The sequence below is a fragment of the Rhinolophus hipposideros genome (assembly GCF_964194185.1).
Source record: "Rhinolophus hipposideros genome assembly, chromosome: 21".
Taxonomy (NCBI): Eukaryota; Metazoa; Chordata; class Mammalia; order Chiroptera; family Rhinolophidae; genus Rhinolophus; species Rhinolophus hipposideros.
In genome coordinates, this window is record NC_138067.1 from 20,132,633 (window position 1) to 20,155,363 (window position 22,731).

A 22,731-nucleotide genomic window follows, 5' to 3' on the forward strand; every position below is an offset into this window, starting at 1 on the left:
ATTGGAGAAGAAATGGCATCTTATTCTGAGAAGGTGGGAAAATAGTACACTGTTGATGAATCTATGAGTGTTCTAGGCTTGGAGCCCCTGCCTGCCTCCCCCCCGCCCCCGCCCCAATACACACACCTACCCTCATCCTTCACCCCTTTAAGGTTTCCTGCCTAGATTGATAGTTGTATTTCAAAATGTTCCACTCACCAGTGTGGATTGGGATCCCAAGCCCTTCATCTTGTGATTTAGCGTTATCCCCCACCAGTCTACACCCTATTAAGGTGTACAAAACGGGATGGACAGAGTTTGCCAGCAATCGAAAATAATATTCAGATGATTACTCACAGAGAACTTTGAAGTACATTTGTAAGTTCCTTATTCCATGTGCAGGTGTGAGAACGTGCCGTCACCTTTACCAACATTGCAAGTATAAGGTGTGCTACGAGAACAGTTTGCATTTGTGGGAAGCAAAATCACTTTGATTTAAGGGAAAATTCCTGGGGCTGGGGTGTTGTCAATCCTGAAAACCTAAGCACTCGAAGCTACCTCTCAGGCAGTTTCCAGGCACAATGTCAGGGCTGGAAAGACCCTAAGGAGTAAAAGCATGGAGTAAACATGTGAGAAAATGTGCAGAGTAGATGCTTGCACCCTGGATCTGGGTGTCACTGTGCAGGTGGGATGTAACCTGGGGTATATGGACAGTCATCTCCTGGTAGGACCTGTAGTCACCATTCCGTGAAGACACACTTGCCAAAATGTCACGGAGGGAGAATGGCGTAGTTAGTGGCCCACCCCCTGGGTGCAGCCACAAGCGTCGCCACTATTTATGTCTTCCTTCCTGGCTTTGAGAGGGAAAATGAGACTAGGGGTGAGGACCTGGGAGCAGCAGGGTCTGCCCATCAGCATTGCAGATCATATCCTCTCCTATGTTTCTATTGTAGCAGAATTTTAATGGACTGGGTCTTATTCAAAGTAAGTGGTCTAGACCTTTTATATTGTGGGATTTGATTTGACCTGTATTAGCAAAATAAAGCATGCAGGTTCTGTAGACTATGTACAGCCATTAGTGGTTTCTTATGGATAGTAAAAGGAAATCCAAGAGGATTGGGTGGACTGGAGTGTTCTGCCCTCGTTTTCCAGTTGTGCCAACAGACATTTCAGGACAGCCCACTGGTCGGCGTGTCCTACAGTGAGCCTGCAGCCACAGAATCCAGCATCTGCCCAGGAGTTACAGGAACAAGAGGATGAGACACAGTCATGGAGTGTCTCCCGCTACCCACCACAGAGATGCCAGCAAAAAGTGGCCTCCACCCTGCGTGTCACTCCTGCTGGTCAAAGCGTGCCAGGCTTTTCCCCCCGCCTGCTTCGCCTGCTTCCGTGGTTGTCCTTGGTTAATTAGGTTGAAAATGGAGAAAGGAAAAGCTTTAACCCTATCTGCAGAGGAAGCAGATTGGTTATTTTGTTTTTCAAAGAAGGGGTCCTCTATACAATTAAAACTTGTTTCTGGTAAACCTCATTCCAGGAAAGATGAGCTTTTAACAAAAGGCTTTTGACAGCTGCAGGCTATTGCATTTTTTTTAATGCCGAATGAAAAATCAATACATTTTTCTGGGTTATACATATTCAGAACAGGCCTGATATTTCCATTATAATGGAAAGTGGGTGTCTGTGCGTCCCGCCTGTCAGGGCTGCACCAGCCGCATTTTCCAAGCCACTGCTAAATATTTCAAACCTGATTTGATTGTGGTTCATGACAGCTAATGTTTCTCCGCTCCTGAGCCCGCCGACAGGCAAACGCACTTTGTTTCAACCCCACCTTCAAACACTGCTCCCCCAAAGAATAAGGAAAGAACGATTTCATTCTTCAGGGATCCCAGATTGGTGTATTATTTAAGTAATATGATCACCTGAGAGCCTTGGGTACAGACACCCGGATTCTTACGAGAATTTCCAAATTTCTTTCACATCGAGGCTCTAAGGGGGCTTTGTCAGGTTTGGGGGAAGGTTTGAATTAATCCACATTATCCTGTTAAGGGTTAGGAACAGAGGGACTAGTCTGAGTCATTGGTTGAGTCCCCTTCCTTCCAAGTCTATAAGCGATTTGTGAATACACCCAGTGGACACAGCACTCAGCCCCAGTACTTGATGAACAGTATTATTTTGTAGCAACTGGGAAGTTTTCTCAGGTAACATATTCGGAGGGAGTGTGTGCGGTGGTGTGAGTGCTGACTTCTTGATGATGCCACCTCTGCTTTGGCTTCTGCCCCGTGCTCCTTCCACAAACCAATTTCCAGGTTGTTCATAAAATTGCAAATCCCTCATGGGGCTGCCAGGTGGCACACCCACCTCCTTGGGGAGCAGAATTCATCACCGTTTCGGAAATCATGCAGTCACCTTCACCAACATGGTTAAGTATAAGGTTGTTAAGAGAACAGTTTGCATTTGTGGTAAGCAAAACCACCTTGAGGAAAGGGAAATTTTATGGAGCTCTGGTTATCATCGCCCCAATAACCGAAGCTGCCCTAGCACCTCTTCCCTTTTAGGATGTATTTATCTGCTGAAATTCTTACTTTACACCTGAGGGCTCTGCCCTTAATCAGGAGACATGAGTGACGTGAGCAGTCTCGGTTTGGCTCGAGCACTGGTAAGTGCTTTCTGGGAGAAGCAGTTGTAAAAAGGAGGTGCTGATGGAAATAGATTTTTTTTTAAGGCCTTCAGCTAGTTTTACATGAAAGTGGAAGGCAGAAGGGATACCAGGAAGACTTCACAGTTATTCAAGATTTGCTTCTGTTTCCCTGGTCCGTTAACATAAAAACACATGCAAACAGGAGGGGTGCCTTAGTGTGAGGGCTGTTGCAGGGTGAGGCCTTCTGTGAGGGGTTCACGGGGCCTCCTCTGAAGTCTTCCAACAAACAGACCTTCTGTCTGGGATGTGCTGGGGCTGCTACCTCCTGCCGTGAACAGGTGCCCTGGAGGAAGCATTCCTGGTGTGTTCTGGTTGGGTCCTGAAATAGTATTAAACTCTGTGGGGAGAAGATGGTTTCCACTTGTCTGTTTTGGCGTAAAAATGGCACGGTGGCTATTATGTGTCTTGGTGAAGGAAAGCAGCTTTGTCTTCTGAGGGAAAGACAGGATTTTCCAGCTAAAACCAAACTGTCGGCCCATCAAGTCTTCACTTGTTTCCACCAACTGTCAGTAGCTGATATTATAGAAAAAAAATCGACTTCTGTCATGATCCTGGCCAGTTGCTACCAACTACATGGGTGTTGGGGGTGGGGGACCTCCCCTCCACTCTGCACTCTACCACCAGCACATGGGTATGGAATACACATTCCTAAAAGGAGCGAGGGTTAGATAACCAGCCCCAGGAGCTCAGTGTGTGGACGCAGTTCTCGGTCTCAGAGCTGGATGCCGTTGGGCTCCTGGATTCCCTGTGTTTGCAGTGCGGGGAGACCAAGCCCCTCAGGGGATGCTGAGGCCTGGGTCTTAGTGAGAGGGGTTGCTTTAGGTGTTTGGGACCAATAAAACATACCCCGCCTGCAAAGCATCGTGCTGTCCAGACGAATTCATAGTTTGCATCTCTTTTTTAATCATTTCTCTACCTTTATTGGTATTCAGAGCTCCCAGTTTTGTGGTTACTGACAGCCTGGGCTTTCATCCATTTTAAAGAGCTATTTTTCCTCTTGCTGTTGATGATGATGGTATAAAGACAGATGGTGTAACTGCTTATGAATGTCCTGTTTTATTTCCCCAGGACCAGACAGTTCACTTGAACGCGTATATTACTTCCACATGCTCGGGTTAGGCGGCTCAGACAGTGTCTTCCTCCTACAGTTAGCTGTCCTTCCAGGCCTCTCCATGCAGAGGGCGACACCTGTAGGTCACATGGGGAACTGCAGGGAAGTGCCTGCTGGGCTGAGTGGACCTGGTTTTCAGCTAGGGGTGAGGACACTGATCTGCTTGTGAAGGCCGCTGGCTTTTCCAAGGGTTTCTTAATTATTTCTCCTCCCACCAAGGATATAACAGCCTTTTAGTGAATGAGTCACAAATGATAATATCAAATGTAGGAACTCAAAATGTGACTTGATTTTTTTTTTTTTTTTTTAAGATTTTATTGGAAAAGGGGAACAGGACTTTTTTGGGGAACAAACAGTGTGTACTTCTGGGACTTTTTCCAAGTTAAGTTGTTGTCCTTTCAGTCCCAGCCGTGGAGGGCACAGCTCAGCTCCAGGTCCAGTTGCCGTTGTTAGTTGGAGGCGGCACAGCCCACCATTCTTTGGGAGTCGAACCAGCAACCTTGGGGTTGAGAGCCCACGCTCCAACCAACTGAGCCACCCAGGAACTCGGCGGCATCTCAGCTCAAGGTGCCGTGTTCAATCTTAGTTGTGGGGGTGGAGCCCACCATCCCTTGCGGGAATTGAGGAGTCAAACAGGCAAACCTGTGGTTGAGAGCCCAGGCCCCTACCAACTGAGCCATCTGGCCACCCAGGAGCTGAGCGGCAGCTCATTGACTTCACTCTAGTTGTGGAGGGTGCAGCTCACTGGCCCATGTGGGAATCGAACCCACAGCCACACTGCCCAGAGCTCACGCTCCAACCAACTACTGAGCCACCCATTCGCCCATGACTTGATTTTTAAATCATTAAAAAAGAAGGAAAAGTTAAAAAAGAGAGAGAGAGAGAGAGAGAGAGAGAGAGAGAGAGAGCGAGGCAAAATAAGTCCCTGCATTAATCTCTCTTGTCTGTCCTCTTATTGGAACTCAGCTGCCTTCACTTCTCTGCTTGTAGTAGGGCAGGGAGGGAAGAAAACAAAGCCTCCAGTGGGCTCATGAATGAAGGTTCCAGGAATATTTAACAAAGCACTGCGGGTTCCTTGCTCATTGCATCAATGATGTGCTGATCCTTTACAGTCTCTGCTGAATAGATATGTCTAGAAAGGCCCAAAGAACTGGGGTCAGTGCCAGAGTGACCGTGAGTCTTCACTCGGTGCTCCGATGGCTGTAGCCCACCACATGCACAAGACAGAGGCGCTGGCCTTGGAGACAGCCTCCCAGTGGACAAATTCCTTCTCTCTGCAGGGCAGGCAGCACTTACCTTTAGACACTGTCCATCACCACATCAGAATGTCCTGTTTCGTAGGTGTCAGACTGCCCCCGTCTAAGATGATAATATGTGTGTGCCTGCTGGAGAGAGGCCATTGAGCCATCTCTTTGCATAATCAAATTTGATTAATGTATCGGTACTATAGATATTTTGCATCACAGCATGTATTGGGGCAAATGAGTATATTTTAAGAGACCCAGCTACTTTGGTAGACCCAATTTAATAATATCGATTGACTGAATGCTGGTATCACCATTCAGAGATGGATTTTATAATTATAATGTTGAATAATTTTATCAAATGCCTAAAAATATGCATTGAACATCCTGTTTGAACATAATTAAGATGGTAAATGTATCATACTGTTTAACTTGCTTGTTATTGCTCTACTAACACTTGTGTGTGTGTGTGTGTGTGTGTGTATTCCCCTACTAAACTATGTATAGTGTTAATATGGCTTTGTGTATCTGATTGACTTCAAGCCATGGCTGCCTGATTTTTCGGTTTGATCTAAGGGTGGCTGTGGGGAGACAATGTTAATTTTGCCATACAGTGAGGCTAAAAGGAGACGTAGAAATTATATGTGGAGGCCTCTTAGTTGGAGATGAAAATAAGCGGTATCTTACTTCACCTGTGTCCCCCATGACTGCCTCATCAATCCCCTATTCGTGATAATGAAGGAAGAATGTTCCCTGACCCCTAGCTCAGTTTTCCATTCCTTGGACTTCCATTGTCTTTTGGGGAAGAATTAGGAAAATCTGACTAAACAGATACTTTCTTCCTCAAACGTATCATAAACCCTCTGAGGTCCATTTACTTTGAACTCCTTTTACTTCCTTTGTGGGATGAAATTTAGAAGCCATTTTCTGGAGTGTTGGAGGGTATTATACCTTGAAATATTGAAAAGTAGAGTTGCATTTGGAGGGACCTAGGGTGACACTGGACAGAGCGCCAAATCCACGGTCCGAGTTTGGACCCTAATACCTGGTCCCCATGGATCTGATCTAGTGCCAGGTGCTCTAGTAGCCAGGTGCTTAAACCTCTACGCTCAGGAAGATGTGCTCTTCAGTGTCCTGATAACGTCAGCAGTAACCCACCTTGGTTTGTCTGCCTTATTCATTCGTTTAACCCATTCTCAATGAATGCTTTGGATAATGAGCCAAAGGGCCAGGAGAGCAGAAGAGAAATGTCTCACTTCCTTTTCCCCCCAGCATCTAGAGCGTCTTATGCTCTTCTTCCCCACTTGGGCAAATAGCACTTTACTTCATGATTAACCTAATGTTGGAAATGACCGCTCTTCTACCTTCACTAGAGGACTGGGTGTTGAGCTGGAGACAATTTCCTTAGTTTTAAACCAGTGATGGGTAAGGAATGGAGTGACTTCAAAAGGAAAGTCGATTCCGTTACATTTCCCCCCCTTTCTCTACAAATCTAACTTCTTGCCACTGGCGCCTAGCATGCCCACAGATGACATTTTCTAGAACTCTTCACATTGATGAAGTCATATCACTGATATTCTATGACTCTTCAGGGTATGAAATGACTGTTGAAAAACCAAAACAAAACCAGGCAGTCTGGCATGTGCACAGGTCCTGCAAGGGGCCAGGAATGGGTCCAGTCTAGTTCAATGCCAGGATGCCCTGGGATTGGAGCTAGGGAAGAAACTCCTTTTTTGCCCTTTTAAAAGTGTAAAATTTTGCATTTTCAAGTGTAAAAGGCTTGCATGTAACTTTGGGAATTTGGATAGAGTTATTTCTTCAACGGAATTGGCTTTTCAGTAAGAAAAGCTCAAATGAGGCACTCAGAATCCATCTGGAAATGTCCAGACATGTAGAGCAAGTCACAGTCTCGTACCAACAAGCATTGTCCCCACTGCTTACCCAGACCCTGGCATAGCTGCAGTGCCGTTGGCCTTTCAGGGGCCACTGGGAAGAAAGGAGGGACTGTCGTTGGCGCCTGTGTTTTCTGGTTGGTAATTCTTGGGAGTAGGAGCGAACAGTCCTGCACCTTCTATCTACTTTTAATCGTTGACGTTTTGTTTTTCTTCTGTTTCAGAAGAAACTGTTGAAGATGTTGAAGGGCCGAGTGAAGCGGCTGCTGATCCGGAGGAGGTTGCTAAAGACCAAGAGAGTGGAGGCGAGAAGGACCAGAGCAAGTGGACAGGTAGTGTGTGTGGCTACCCGCCAGCCCCCAGGTGTCTGCCCTGAAAGAGTGAGGCTGGGGGGTCAGGGAGCAGGCACACCCTTAATCTACCCAGAAAAACGGGTGGCTCTGTGCGGGTTGGAGAAGGATTTTGGTTTTGCTTCTTTGAGTGGTCACCTCCGTTCTCCTGTTATGTTGTATTAAAGAATTTTTAGGGCCGGCCCGGTGGCTCAGGTGAATGGAGCGCCGTCTTCCTAACGCTGAGATCATGGTTCAATTCTCACATGGGCCAGTGAGCTGCGCCCTCTACAACTAAGATTGTGGACAACAGCTCTCCCTGGAGCTGGGCTGCCGTGAGCAACTGGAGGTTGGCGTGAGCTGCTGTGGGCTACTGTGTGCTGCCTTGAGTGGCCAGTGGCCAGTGTGAGTGGCCAGCAGCCGGCGAGAGCTGCCGTGAGCTGCCGTGAGCGGCCAACCAACGACTGGCGACCAATGGCCTCAGCCAGGGGAGCACAAGGCTCCTAATACCAGCCTGGGCCAGGGAGCTGTGTCCTACACAATTCGACTGAGAAACAGCGGCTTGAACTGGAGTTGGGGGGGAGGCAAAAGAAGGGGGGAAGAAAAATAATTTTTAAAATTCTCTTAAATAGCCCCCCAGCCATCTTGTTTACTGAGCATCCAGGTGTCCGGCTCTGCTCAGGGCTTCTGTGTTTTTGAGGTCACGTTTCTTTAGCAGCTCTTCCGTGTTGCTTTGCTCTAGATGTGATTCTTCCTCCATTTCAGGGCCAGTCCCCTCCCCCACGTGCTCCCAAGGCCAGCAGAGGGTTTTGCCATGTGGCACTTGATTGGGGTCACGACTGGATCTCTTAAGGAGACAGCACTGATGCATGTGGGGGCACGGGCAGACTCTGCATGTCCTGTGTGTCCTACCTGGCCCCCAGGTGAGCACCCACACCCTAAAATGCACCCAAAACTGAGGCAGGCAGTGCAGCCAGGCAGGCAAAGTTCTTACCAAAAGCAGCAGAAATTGAAGAAATCAGGAAAGGAAGTGCTATTTCTGGAAAAGCTGGCGTCCAGAGAAGAGGGACTGCCATTTCTCATGATGTTGGATTTCTGTACTGACGGAAGGAGGAGCTAAAACTAAGAAGAAAAGCTCAGGTTTTTTTGAGGAGAAGCGAAAGCATTTCTGAGAAGACTTACCAGGACAGATAAGTCTCCCCGAAACCACCACAATAATTAGAGGAAATGATATGACAAGCAACAGAAATTATTGTATTTGGTCAACCTAATTCTTACTGCCTTCCATTATTAATATTGTAATACTTAAATTTTTTTCTTTTTGAGAAAATATTTACCTTCTGGAGTCTGTACTGGTTGGGCCTTTGTTACGTTTCCAGGCACAATTGTTCTTAAATCATGTTCAGTGTTGGCCTTCACAATTTAAACAAGATACCGAATCTTGGAGAGAGGCCAGAGGAGAGTAATGAAAATGACTGAAGGTTGAGAAATACTACCTCTGAGAAGAGGCAGAAGAAATTGGGGCTGTTCAGCCCGGAAAAGAGAAAATCGAGCGGCAGCATTGCCATTTCCAAATATCGGGCGGGATGCGCAGTGTAGGCTGTGAGTCACCGTCCTTGTGTCCTGGGAGATGACGACGGGGCGTCCTCGCAGCTGTGTACTGTCCATGCTGCTTACCTCCCCCTTGGGGCTGGGCTCTGTGCCGTCCAGAGGCCTGTGCTCGAGATAATGCTGAGGGATAGGGCCCAGCATGAGCACCTAGGGAGATATGTAGGACCAGAAAGGAGAGGATGGACATCTGTGTTCAGAGGCCCGGAGTGTGGGCGTAGGATCGTCCTGGGTTGCTTTGCATGGACCAAGATCCCAGTGTGTGCTGTACTGTTAAGGTGAGATCTAAACAAACTTTGCAGACAGATAGCAATTAAACACATCTGCCCACAGAATCTGAACTTGGGAAGAGGATTTCACAAATGCAGTTTGAAGACTGAGTAAGCTTCCAGACTGGCTGTCTTTTGTTTCCACAGTGTTGGTGCCTGATTTCTGATCCTGGCTCTGCCATTTACTAGCTGTGTGACCTGGGTCGGGGTACCTTCCCCTTTCTGTGCCTGTTTCCTTACATGAGATGAGGATTCAAAATTGTACTTACTTCCATGGGATAGATGTGCAGATTATGCGAATATGGGAATGAATCTTAGAACAGTGCCAGCATATAGTAAGCTCTGTTAGGAAGATTTGTTGTTGTTGTTTTTAATAGCTAAGTTAAATAAGATTAGGAAAACTAGTAGTTGTTTCCCTTTGGGTCCTCCCATATAAATGCAAAAGTTGCTAGGTAGCATGTGGCTTCTTTTGAGATGCTGAGGGGGGACAACACATAAGAATTTAGAGGGATCTGGCAAATGATATTTGGTGCAAATGTTTCCTGCATTCTGTATGCTGAGGACACTAAGAAAACAAACAACAAAAAGTAACTGTCATCTGCAAAGCTCCTACTGTGTGCCAGACCCTTTGCCAGGCACTTTGTATGTGTTTCTCTAGTCCTTACACAAGTTATGGGCAAGCTTTATTGAGGGTGGTTCAATTAAATCACATTCAGAGTCTTTATAATTCAGTGGGAATGTGTCTCCACGATGCTCGGTGCTCGTGGACATACTAGGTGATCGGGAACCTACTAGGAGACTTAAAATGAGCACCATAAAAACAAATGTCTTTAATAAGCCTTCTCTTTCTCATTCATTCATTCAAACAACAGGCCATACTTAATCTCTATCTCTGAAAGACAAAGACAGGACAGAGAATGAATGAGTAACTCAGAGGTGCACCTTGCCAGTTGTGCAGTAGTAAAGAGAGAAGGGAAAATTATTTCCCAACTCCTGTAAATGATCCTCTCTTGACCCGAAGCAGAATTTTGTCTATATTGTCTGAGTGTATAATGACAGGCTTTATTAAGGAACTCGGTCGATTTGATCTTGGAATCGATGTCAGTGCCAGCAACCTCTTCTGAACTTTCCTTGGGATCTTCAGTATTTTATAAAAAGTGTCCGTGTTTGTTCCATTTACTCCCTAAATTAAAGTGTTTCTATCTGATGCAATGTGATGGGGAGTGCTCCATCCTGGCAAATAAATAAATAAAGAGGGATTTCACAGTTTGCACTGTTGATTAGTGACTGCTCATGATGCAGATTAATAATATTTCAAATGGGCCTGGATAACTGGCATTTTCTCAGCTGTCGATTATGTAACCAGTTTGTGCAGGAATGGAGAATCTTTACTAAAAAGTTTTAGTTATTTCACATTGGGATGGGACTCCCGGTTTCCTTTTTGGTGTCTGTTGTTAACCCTGTCTAGGCTTATTTTATTTAGATGGCAGGCCTTTTACCTGAGTGGCAGCAAGACAAGCAAGATAGTGATTTGCATTATGGCAGCACCAGTCTCACGGTCGGTGCCTAGGTCCCGCCCCGTGTGCAGGGCACTGGGCAGAGTTCCACCGGTCACAGGTTCAGTGAGGTGACAGGTCTCACCTTCAGGGAATGGAACGCTCAGGTGGGGATGTGAGGACCGCCCAGTGCTGTCCCTTGGAACTTTCTGTGCCATCGAAATGCTCTGCGAGTATGGTGTACAGCACAGTCACCACTAGCCAGGTATGGCTCTTGAGAGCTTGAAGTGTGCTTAGTCCACATTTAAATTTAAATTTAAATAGCTGCACATGGCTAGTGGCCGCCATACTGGACGGTGCAGCTATAGATACTCAGAACTAACCCTGAGAGAATGCAGTGCAGGTATAACTTTCCAGTTATTATTAAGGCTATATTACGCTCTCACTCTGCCAGGCACCGTTCGAGTGCGTCACACCTGTCCTTCCCAGCAGCCATGCCAGGAATGGCTCACAGGTATGTAGGTGTGCTGATTCCCACGGACCTTAGGTTGGAAGCAGGGTCAGTTGCCACTTCATCTATTTTGCCAATTTGCCATCATTTTCTGCGTGTGCTATAAGGTGAAAAAGAGGTGGGAAGCATTACTTTATATATGTTATATACATGATTTCATTTGATTCTCACCCCACACTCCATGAAACAGATACTGTAAGTAGCTACCTTCCTCTCCCTGCCATTTTGCAGATAAGTAGACTGAGTCCTGGGGTGAAAGCAAGTTGCCAGAAGGCAAGCAGGCAGGCTCAGACTTGTTGCTGGCTCTCCCACTCACTAACTTAGGGAAGAGTCCAAGCTCCTACCAGTATGCTCTCCAAGAATGGCATTTTTCAGGCTAATCATTTCATCTAGCTTTCATCTCCCTTCTAAGTATGAGGAGTAGCCCCTCCTAAAGCTGTGCAGTGGCAACAGTGACATGACAGCCACCTGTATGTTCAAGATGAGTGTGCCTTGTGGTAAGTCAGCGTTGTGCTCAGTCTGAAAGCAGGATGGTGAAGTGGAAAGAACTCTCTCGATTTGGAGTCATGCAGCCCACCCATTAGTGAATGACTTTGGGCAGGGCACTTGGCCTCCTGGAGCCTCGGTTGCCTCACCTGTAAAACGTGGACAAGTGACACCCGCCAGCCAGCCCCAGCCTGGGTCCCATGATGGCGAATGGTGGCACGTGTACCAGCCCTTGGTCACATCTGCTCGGGGCAAGTGGCAAGCTCTCTCGTGGACCAATGGAGGATGCAGGAAAGTTCTGTGAAGCAAAGCCTCTTCCCTAATGCACCGCCATTCTCACCATCCAACTCTGTGGTTTTCTGCTTTGAAACGTGAAAATGGTCCCTTGTTCTCTTTTAGCAGTGTGCATTCGAACGTGTGTGCTCTAGATTGAAGAGCCCCCAGTGTCAGCAACTGAACAATAATTAATGCTGTGATTGTCCAATCAATCATTAATTGCTATAAATTAAGTGATATACAATTAATGTGATGCTTTATCACCAATAATTAGGGGAAAAAATTGAACTCTTGGCAAAGAATCATAGCAAGATGGTTATTTAAATCCTGTAGCCGCCATGGTTTCCAGCCACAGAGCATTAAGTGGGGTCTAGTTAAGCTAATTTGAGACAAGATGACCAGGGGGTGTTGGTGCTTTAAAAAACAAAACAAAACAGAAGTGGGGGGTGGGGGTGGGATAGCCTAAGTTAAACACCATGATAATGCTTCAGAAACCCCTGAGTAATATCCATGTTTATATATTTGTAAAATTTTGAGTTGGAACTATAGTTTGAGTGTTGTTTTTCTAGGGGAACGGCCTGAAGGGATTTTATTTTAATAATTTTTTTAAATCCATGATGCTCACCTAGCACAGAGCAATTAGTGCAGTGGAGCGTCCCTGATTTGACTCTGCGGAAGATTGCTATTAAAGGACGTATTAATGGGCTGGCACGGGCTGGGCGACTGTGAGGGAAAGTGTGTTTATGGAATACGGTGCTGGCAGGCATGATTTCAATCGGATTTGACATGTTTAACATAAATGTATAGTGTGCCTTTCTCACTGTGTATGAATAATTCCCACAGACCCAGTGCCTTTCTAATTACTGAGGTTGAAAAAGAGCAGGTCAGGCACATCCTGGTGGAAATCTATTACCAGCCCTCCCCCTATTCTCCCTGTTGTTTACAGCTTTGTATAAATAGAGATGCCATTGTATGGGGAACTTAGTGCCCGAAATGCAATCTGTGACAGAGACAGAGAATGGAAGGGGACTACAAAAACCCTTTTTTACAAATGGAGTCCATAAAGACAAAAGACAGTATGTGCTGAGAGGAAGTGTTGTGTGTTAGGAAAAGCACTGGGCTACTCGGTGTCAGAAGCCCAGGGCTCGAGGCCTTACTGCCACTAAGATTAGCAGCTTGACCTTAGGTCTCTGGACCTCAGTCTCCAGATCTTTAAAATGGCATGTTGGACTAAATGGTTTCTTGCAGTTCCCGGAACGCCTTAAACATAGAATTAAAGGAGGGACAGTTATACGGTAGTGTCGAGTCTTGGAGAGTATGAGTTTCTAAAGTCAGAATGCTGGTAACTGAAGGATTTCCCTTAGCTGTGGCGAGTTGAGCTAGGTGGGTCAGAAGCCTGGGCAGAGTTTCAGTTGGCCCCTGGGGATCTTTCCATGAAGGTAGGACAGTACCAAGCCCGCCTTTCTTGGTGGGGCATCAGAGCACCCCGTTCTCTCGCCTACCATGTTTCCCCGAAAATAAGACCTAGCCGGACCATCAGCTCTAATGCGTCTTTTGGAGCAAAAATCTTATATTAGATTTTTTATATTAGCATTAGAGCTGATGGTCTGGCTAGGTCTTATTTTCGGGGAAACGTGGTAGTCCTGGGTCACTGGGAACCATCACACAGTCAGAGCTCAGTGTGATGCAGACATCCAGGGAGAAATCCTTGGAGACTCATGGTGGGTGCCTTTGAGTGGCTGCCCATGTCCTAGCCCCATCATTGGCTGGAAGCCAGGCCATTCACCACCACCATGCCGATGCAGAAATCATTTTGGCCGAATTCTGTGTCCTTCTGGCACTTGGTTCCATTTTCCACCTCACCCAAAAGTAAATTTGCTTTTGCAGTAGGGTGCATGTGAGGGAATGCTGGGAGCCTGGCTGGCATGGCCCCTTTGTGGTTCCTGTTCTTGCCAACGGAAACTGGTTTTGGTTTTACATTTTTGCACACAGATGGGAATTGTGCCGCTATGTCAGCTTTTCCAGAGTCCACATGTACCCCTCCCCCACCTCCACTTCCCACCTTTTTTTTTTTTTTTTTTTTGTCCAGGCCACTTTCAGTGTAACTTAGCTGCTTAAAGTCACTGCAGGCAGAATTCTGTCACAATTGAAAACAAACCATTTGAACTATTTTTATATTGGGAAGCAAAAATAGATATAGGGTGTGGTACATATCTGGACTCGCCTGAATTCCAGTAATTCAGAGGCTTTGGCTTTGAGAATTTATATGGTAAGTCATAAGAAAGATAGCGACCACATCAACTGAGCAAACACTTTTTGAGCATATATCTAAGGCAGTTATAGGATATGCAAAAAAGTGAAGAACTCACTTGTTAGGAGGGGCCTAGTATGTAATTACCTGACTACCTCGCAGTGTCATGAGAATTATCATCAAGGTGTATAGATAAAGGACCATGAAAATATAGGTTAAGGAGCAAATCATTTTTCATCACTATAGAAAAATACCTTGTAAATTTGCATATTGTTCTTAAAAAGGGGTCATGTTCATCTTTCTGGCTTTTTCGTGTTTTAGGTTTTGTACTGATGGGGGGAAGTACCTCTGTTATTAAAATCATGGTCATGATTTTTTAAAAAATGTCATGGTACCTTTCTCATGGAATATCAGAGCACTTTTGTTAGCCACTCACATTCTTCCTGGGTCCAACTTTATCTCTATTGTACCGGCCAGAGAACCAGGACTCATCGATGGGAACTCCTGGGCATAGGATTTGTGATCAAACCCTAATTTGCCTGATGGGTCAAGGATATGTTCCCCAGATTATAGAGCTAAAGAGCGTATAACGTGGTAATTTTCTCTGATTATAAGAAGATCGGAGAAAAGTTGAAAATCCTGTTTCTCTAGTTGTCAAACAGAATTGTCAGCTCTTTACGGTCAGGACTATGTCACATTCATTCATTAATTCATTCATTCATTTTTGTTTTTTAATAAGCCTTTTCTTTTGGAGCAGTTTTAGGTTTACAACAAAATTTCGAGGGAGGTAGAGATTTCCCATTATCTTTGGCCACGACACATGCATAGCTTCCCCCATTATCAACATCACTCACTAGAATGGTAGTTGTTGTTTTGTGTCTTTTTTTTAACCAATGATGAAATTACATTGGCACATCATAATCACCTGCATTCCATGGTTTACCTTAGAGTTCATTCGTGGTGGTGTACATTCTGTGGGTTTGGACAAATGTGTAACGACATGTATCCATCATTATAGTATGGTAGTGTTTTTACTGCCCTAAAATCCTCTGTGCTCTGCCTGTTCATCTCTGCCCATCCCCTCATTCATCCATTTTTGTAATCTCCAGCACCTAGCAAGTGCTTAGTACTGTTAGAATGTTCATCCACAATCTGTTGGTAAAATAGCGTAACCATAAACACTTTCGAGTCCACGTTATTCTACTTTCTGCTTTGTAGACCTCAAGCCTATGGGTTAGTAAGACGGTTCCATGTTGATCCGTGGAGAAGGCAAATCAAGGTTGTCTGTGCTTGTCTTTAAAACCAGGCCTCTCCCTGCACGCTGTGGTTCTATGGCCACACGTCGACCCATATTATTTCCCAGAGATACTTCCAAAAATGAAACCATAGCAACAAATGTTAGAGCTCTCATCCTGTGCTGGACTCTGTGGTAGATTTCATACGCCTGATCTTTCTTGCTAGCCTCACAGAAACCCTGTGAGCAGAGACTGTTCTCCCATTGATAGACGAGGAAACTGAAAGCTCCATGTGGTCGAGTAAAATGCCTGAGGTCACACAGCCGGGATCTGAATCAGGTTGTGGCAACACTGCAAACCACTGTGCTTTGTGACTCAGCCAGGAGACTGTGCCTTTGTACAGAGAACGTGGCCACAGGAGAACAACACGTGAAACCATCAGTCCTTGAGGTGTCCCCAAAGGTGCACGAGAGCACGTCCCACTCTGTCACACAGATCATTTGTCCTAGGCCCAGGGAAGGCTTTGAGCAAGCTGAGCGTGGGGGCTCTGTGGATACTGAGAAACGCAGACGTGAATGTGACTCAGTGAGGGGTTTCCCTGTCTCTGGACAGTACAAAATTCCAAGAGGAAACATTTCCGGTCTTGGTTCCTTTAAACCTACAGGAGAAAGTGGAGAATCACTGCCATTTGCCAGCCTTACAGGGACCTGAGTGATGTCTTTTTTTACCCAAATACCGATTCTCACACACCCCTGTCAAACCTGGACAAGCACGAAGAAGTCCGTGGGGGAGCGTGAGGAAAGTTGATTTGTTAAAGGTACTGAAAAGTTAAGCCCAGGGCTCTTTGTGTCTTTTCACCATGCTGAACCTAGATTTTACGTATGTGTCTATTTTCATAAGTTCAGTTTCACTGTATAAATTCGGTAAGATAGGTTTGGAAGGAAGAAAAAACTGGAAGAGCATTGTTATACTCCAATCTCTGGGAGTCTGTGCTGTGTTAGGGCTCAGAGACCCTAACTATCCTAATTAATGTTTGATTCCATGGGGACTAGATGAGCTTCTGTTAATTAACTCCGGCCTGGTCCCAGAATGACCCACGTGTCCCCGTGTTTTGACCTACATCTTGTACCTCAAGACTTTTTCTTCTGTCAGTTCAAGTGTCTCTAAGGTCCTGCCCATTCTGGTTTTCTCCAAGTTCATGGTCATCTTAATCCTGTAATTAAGCCAGAGGACAGGGTGATAATGCAGACCCTGGTGTAGTCCCCGACCGTGGCCACCCTCCTCACAGAACACTGTGACCACAGCTGCAGATGGTGTCTGCACGGTGCAGGAGGCTCTCTGTGTGGGGGGAGGACAGGACATTTTGGGGGAACTGATGAGACCAAAGGCAGGCCAGCTGACTTGATGCCTCAAAGGGATATCAAGTCCCGTTGGTCCCCAGCTCCTGGCACAAGCTGGGCTCGTGATGGCAGCTCAATGTCTAGAATTTATTGAATAGACCGTCAGCCAATGTTGGTCTAAAAGAGGAGTGGCTGGTGGCTGTTTTGATAGGTGGTTCATTCACAAACCTGACCCAGGGGGAGCAAGGTATCTTGAAATTAAATTGTGGGATGACCTATTGGGAGCTCAAATCCGTGTGGTTAAGCAGCCTTATGCCTATTTCAACAAGGAATTAGTGCAACAGATTGATGCCTCTGGTGTAGGGCTTAGCACTGTTTTCTCCCCAAAGATGCACAGCAGGCAGCTGGAGCCACCACTCAGCACGGGCCCGCCACTCCACCTGGGAAAGCAGAGGCCGCACAATGTGGCGTGATCCCCCGTTCCCAGACTGTGGCCTTGTGCACACAGGGGCCAGTGTGCATCTCAGCATCCTTCCTAGACCTGAAGCGAAGCGGGCCCTGGGCAGGTGTGGTCTGCAGGTGCCCAGGCCTGGGAAGCCAGCACTGAAAAGATGCTTCTCCTTCCGCAAAGCGGAAAGCACCCAGTGGTGTTTGTCCTCTTTTCGCAGAGGTTCTCTAGGACATGTGGAAAGATCGGGATTTCCATAAGCAAGGCAGTTTGTCATTATTCTGGATTGCCCTGCTAGCAGAACACATGGCGGTTATTCCTTTTGGATTTCTTTGAAAATGCATCTGTGTCCCGCTAAGGGACAGCCGTATTTAATCTTTAGTCTGAGGGGAAAAACTTGTAGTTTTGAGACCAGGCCGCCGGGTTTTGTCCCGGATTGTAGATCGATGATGAGTAACCTGCTGGCAAGAATCATTCAAAAGTGGACTGGAAGATCCACCCACACCTGCTGGGCCCCCTCATTTAATTCTAGCCCAACCACAAAGTGCTAAGGTTCCTACCAGTTACAGAAAGCTTTGGCTCTGACAGCGCTTCTCAAAGTGTGGTTCTTGGACCATTGGCCTCACCTGGGAACTCACTAGAAATGCAAATTCTCTTGATCAGACCTATTCTCCGGAGTGGGTCCGATGATCTGTTTTAACAAACCCTCCAGGGGATTTCTGACCACACTCCAGTTTAAGTGAGGTCATCTCAGGGCTGTGACCTCTCAGTGACATGCATGAAGTGTGGAGACCTAGTTCTCCTTTAACTGGATGGCAAGCCCTGAGTCCCTGCTGGGTGACAGAGGTACAGAGCTCTCCTAAAGGACTGGAAAAGTAGCTAGAAGAAGCACAGGTTCTGAGTCTTGGCAGAGGTAATCCTGGGTAGTAGGACGGGGAGCAGGAGAGAGGTTTGGTGAGAGAAATAAGGTCACCATGAAGAGTGATCAAAGGCCTAGAAATCTTGCTCTCAACGCTGCTTATAAAGTAACACCTGAACAAAGGGGACACGGCACGGCACCTTTCTGCACTACTCTTGCAACTTCCTGCGAATCTGTAATTACTTCCAAGTAAAAAGCAGAAAACAAGTCATAACAACACCTAAGAGCTTCTGAAGTTTTGAAATGCTGGCCTGTCTCATCACATTGGACTTGCAGGAAGAAAACAATCAGCCAATCCCAGAGGACCGGTGGCCATCCTCTGTAGTATAACTCCATTTTCTTTGAAATCCTTTCTGGAACCAGAGAGACGTGTCTGATAACTTGGTGGGACCTGTATGTCGTGCTCTGTCTATCTAGCCATATTCTTCTACTGTTTGAGTAGGTGGTTGGAGTTCTTTAGAATGCTTTCTGGAGACCTACAGGAGCAGCATAGCTTGCGGGTACTGAGAATGGGACTGTGTTTTGAATAGAAGGTTCTTTACCTGACTGTCTGGACTTTGAGGCAGATTCCACACCTTGCTGGGAAGGGAGAAGCCCTGGCTTCGTGTTAGGCAGGGCGTGAAGACCACCCCGGCTGGGTGTACCCTGCACGCCTCTGCTTCACACAAGTTCCCGGACTCCTCCATGAAACATCTTCAAGTACTTGGTTGGAGGCAGAAGGAGACCCTGCTTGTTTACAGACCAAGTTGGCAGCAGAGCAGACCCTCTAAGGCAGGGTGTCCAGACTTTTTTCAACGGTTTTCACCAAGGGCCATATGTGGTAAAATACACAAAGAGCCGGGCCACTCACTCGAGGTGAAGTATGTATTGACTCACCTGGTTTATTTAAGTAAACTGAATATATTTTTGGAATTTGCTGCGGGCCAATTAACAATAGATTGCTAGCCGCAGATGGCCCACGGGCCGCAGTTTGGACACGCCTGCTTTAAAGGAACTGCTGTTCTCTGTATTAGGGGAGAAAGAGAATTTAGCCAGATTTCTGGCCACTTATCAAATTCAGTAGCTCCACAGGAGACGCGCGTATGAAATCCTAGCCTCTGCTCTGGGGAGGGAATAGCAAGCAAATGCCAACGGCAGCTCCACTTTCAACGACCGCATGGAGATCACGAAGTCCAGAAGCATAGACTACCCTCTGAAAACAATGCATTTTTGCTGTCCAGAAGGAGGACGAGGAAGGATGAGAAGCTGAGGGAGAAGGGCCATAGAAAGAGCACATTGCCCCTTTCATTTCTTAATTGTTAGGAGCTGAATGACCATTTTCAGATCTATTGAAGCTTCTGTGTCTAGTGTGCTGGAGATAGTTATCCCAACTCTAACACTGAGTATGGAGTTGTGTGAATTTTTTTCTCCTTAGTCAATGGCGATAGATAAAAGATTGCTGTAAATTTCTGGGGCAGGTGGCAAGCTGGTTTACGGAACACAAGGCTTACGGAAAGTAGCATGAATTAATAATCATTTAATTGGCTCCTCCATTATGTTGCTGGTTTGGGAGATGGAAGTTTAGATGGAGGGGCTGTCAGTGGTACTTTAGCTAAGAGTCTGATGGTTGAGAAGTGGGGGTAGAGGCTGCCTTTGGCCTCCCCACAAGAATTGTGTCAGGCAGCATCCCAGACCCTCAGTGGGCTCACCTCGGGGCCCCCAAAAGGAAGAGGGTCAGCACTTTGGTGAGCACTACATCCACGTGCTACTCTACCATGAAGAGGAAATGCAGCGGAGACTTCCCAGCAGCATGGACAGTTCAGCTCATGCCCAGGACCTCCTCCCAGGAGACCTTGTGTGTGTTGAGTGAGGAGACGATGAATTTCGCTCATGAAACAGAAAGGATTTCTACCAATACTTTTGGTTTTGGAGGGCAGCCAATGTCTCGGCTAATGATGAGAGAAAGCCCAAAACTGGGTACCTTAAGATTCCATTTCTTCTTCATTTCCAAATTTTCCTCAGGTTTCTTTTTTCTTGAGGCAGTAATCCCATGTCTTACCTGGCTTCACAATTGTCCAGACTGTGTCACTAGATGAGAAAGGAGGCATGTGTTGGCATTAGGTCCACTGGCATGGTATGGCATTGCCAGGACAATGCCCAAGTTTTCGGTCACTTGGATGTTAATGGGTTAGTGAGAATTGGAATTGGGCAAGAATTCATTCTAGGAACAGTGGTTTTATCCGGTGAAGTTACATGGGGCTGTGTTTCTACCATACTTGGACACTTTATAAAACCCCTAAATTATACTATTCTTTAAAGTAAGTCACTTCCTACCTGAAGCTTTACTGGGCTTGTTTTAATTATTCTGTGTGCTTAGAGCATAATAAAACCATGTCTTGAAAATTGCAAATAAAAACTGCATGGATTCAGATTGGCTCTTTTCTCTCTCCTATTCCCTCTAATTAGTATGTCAAAAGGGGTAACTTTTTAAATAAATATTTTTAGAGGTTAAACACTCCCCAAATATGCTAAAAACAAAGGATATCTGGAATTTGATATGTGCATGTGTAAGTGATTTTTCTTCCCCATAAAGAAGCCATGCATTGATTACTATGTTTCCCTTTGAAATGAAATTCTTTTGCCTAGAATATAGAGGAATCTGGAAGAACCATGGAGTCATGAATCAGGTCTGCTTCTCTATATGTCTTTGTCAGTTGCAGTGGCCAACCCCTCATAGCTGAAGGGGAAATGGTGGCTTTCAGCCCAGAAAGCCAAGTTTGAGTTTTTTGTACGCCATAGCAGGGATAAGCCAGTCCTTTCTGTGCCTCTTCAGCGAGTTGGACAGGACAACCGTAACTCCTGACAAGGCGAGTAAATGTTTCTTCACTCCTTATAAAGTTTGCATGGCAAGGAATCCACAGTTCACATCCTATCAGGTTTCAGTAAGGGTTTGACCCAGCATTCCCTTGTCACAATATCCCATTCGCCCAGCTTTACAGAGTATGTAATCTATAGTTCATCACTCAACGTGATTCCTTGCCACATTTTTATCCTCTTTGAAGTGCCAGGATCCCAGCATGTTGTCTGTGGAAGATTCATTGGGATTTAACACATATTTTCATAGGCTATTGCTGCCAAAATGAGAAAAAAAATGCTTCAACCAGCAAAGTAAAAAATACCACCTGATGTTTTGCACAGTATGGATCTAAATATCAACCTTTTCATAGACAGTTCAATTTAAATGTTGAACTATTTAATTATAATATTAAAAATAATAGAACTACATGACAAACTTAGAAAATGGGGAAACGGTCTATGATACCATCAGCTACATACAACAATCATTTTCTTCTAAATATATATATATATATATATATATAGCTGTTCTGTGGTATGATGCACATTTTATCTTATTTTTTTCTGATTAACCTTCTGAAGGACTTTACCATATAGTTTCGTAGCTGTCATTGTTAATATTGTCTACTACCCAACAAAGTGGCTGTAGCATTATTTACTTAACCAGGCCCTGTTGTACGAGACCCACATTGTTTCTAGTTCATTTTGTCGTTATTGTGAAAACCACTATGGGTAGTCATCCTTCAAGTTGTTTGCATTTTTGTTGTCAGTATAAACCAAAGGTTCCAGGTGCTGTTTAAACTATGTCTTGCCTCAGGATTGCATCTGTTTCCATTTCACTAATGTGATGTCGTAGTGTCCTTAAAGTGATCAGTAATTGATTTTTTTAATGTTTTCTAGACTGTGACCTCTCTGCCAGAATTGAAGTCAAAGTTTAGAAAAGTCTTCAAGTTAGAAAACCACAGTGCTTTTTCTCTCTTGTTGTTTGTACAGCCTTATTTACTTATGTCTACAATGTGTGCTAGTGATGGAATTCAGGTAGAAATTGATTTTGAGACTTGGGCCCTTCTGAAGTTGTTCAGAGAGAAGAAGCTTGAGAAAACCTCAGACTGAGGCCTAGATTCAACCTGCATCCAGCATGCTGATGGAGAACTCACACAACTGTTTGCCTGTCTAGAGAAACTATAAAAAGACTTGGGTACCATGGCTTGATGGGGATCGACATTTTAATGTCTGAGGTCAAGCTAGGAGGGGGCCTGTCAGCATAGTTAAGAGAAGGAGCTAGTAAACTGCAGGTGACTAATGTCCACTTCTAGACAGATCCAATCTAGTAAAAATGCATGTTGTCCTGGGTGGACGGGAGATGAACCCCCGAAGTTTTTATACCCGTAGATGTAGTATTTCATGTTATGTAGCAGGGCTGTTGTGTTACTGGGGAGAAAGAGAAATGAGGGAGTGATTTTATTTTTTTAAAACTCTTTATAAGGACTCCTTAGCTCGAGCTCACAAAGGAAGCTTTAGAATTCCAGAGCAGTTTTAAGTTTCAAAAAAAAAAAAAAAGTAATAAAAGTTCCCCTCTCCACACCGGGGGGAAGAATAGTGGATTCTGAAACCAGAATTCTCACCTCTGCAACCTCATCACAATTCATCTTGTGTTCAGCATTGAAGGAAGAGGATGGACTCTTTGGTCCTGTGAGGAATCTAACACGGCGCCGGGTTACACTGTGTGCTTTTCAGCTCCGAGTGAGTGAGATGAGTTGGGTGGTGTCAGCCTCGGTGCCCATTCATTCACACTGTCGAGCAA

General features: G+C 45.6%; 1 protein-coding gene across 3 annotated transcripts in view; it reads left to right on the plus strand.

Annotated features, from left to right (window-relative positions):
• The window catches only part of ZFHX3 (zinc finger homeobox 3), a 270,690-nt gene that overhangs the window by 217,919 nt on the left and 30,040 nt on the right, over window positions 1-22,731 (plus strand). For all 3 annotated transcript variants that reach the window (XM_081032306.1, XM_081032307.1, XM_081032308.1), the window contains exon 5: window positions 7,149-7,256. In XM_081032306.1, the coding sequence (XP_080888432.1) occupies window positions 7,149-7,256 (108 nt within the window). The remainder of the gene's footprint in view (window positions 1-7,148; window positions 7,257-22,731) is intronic.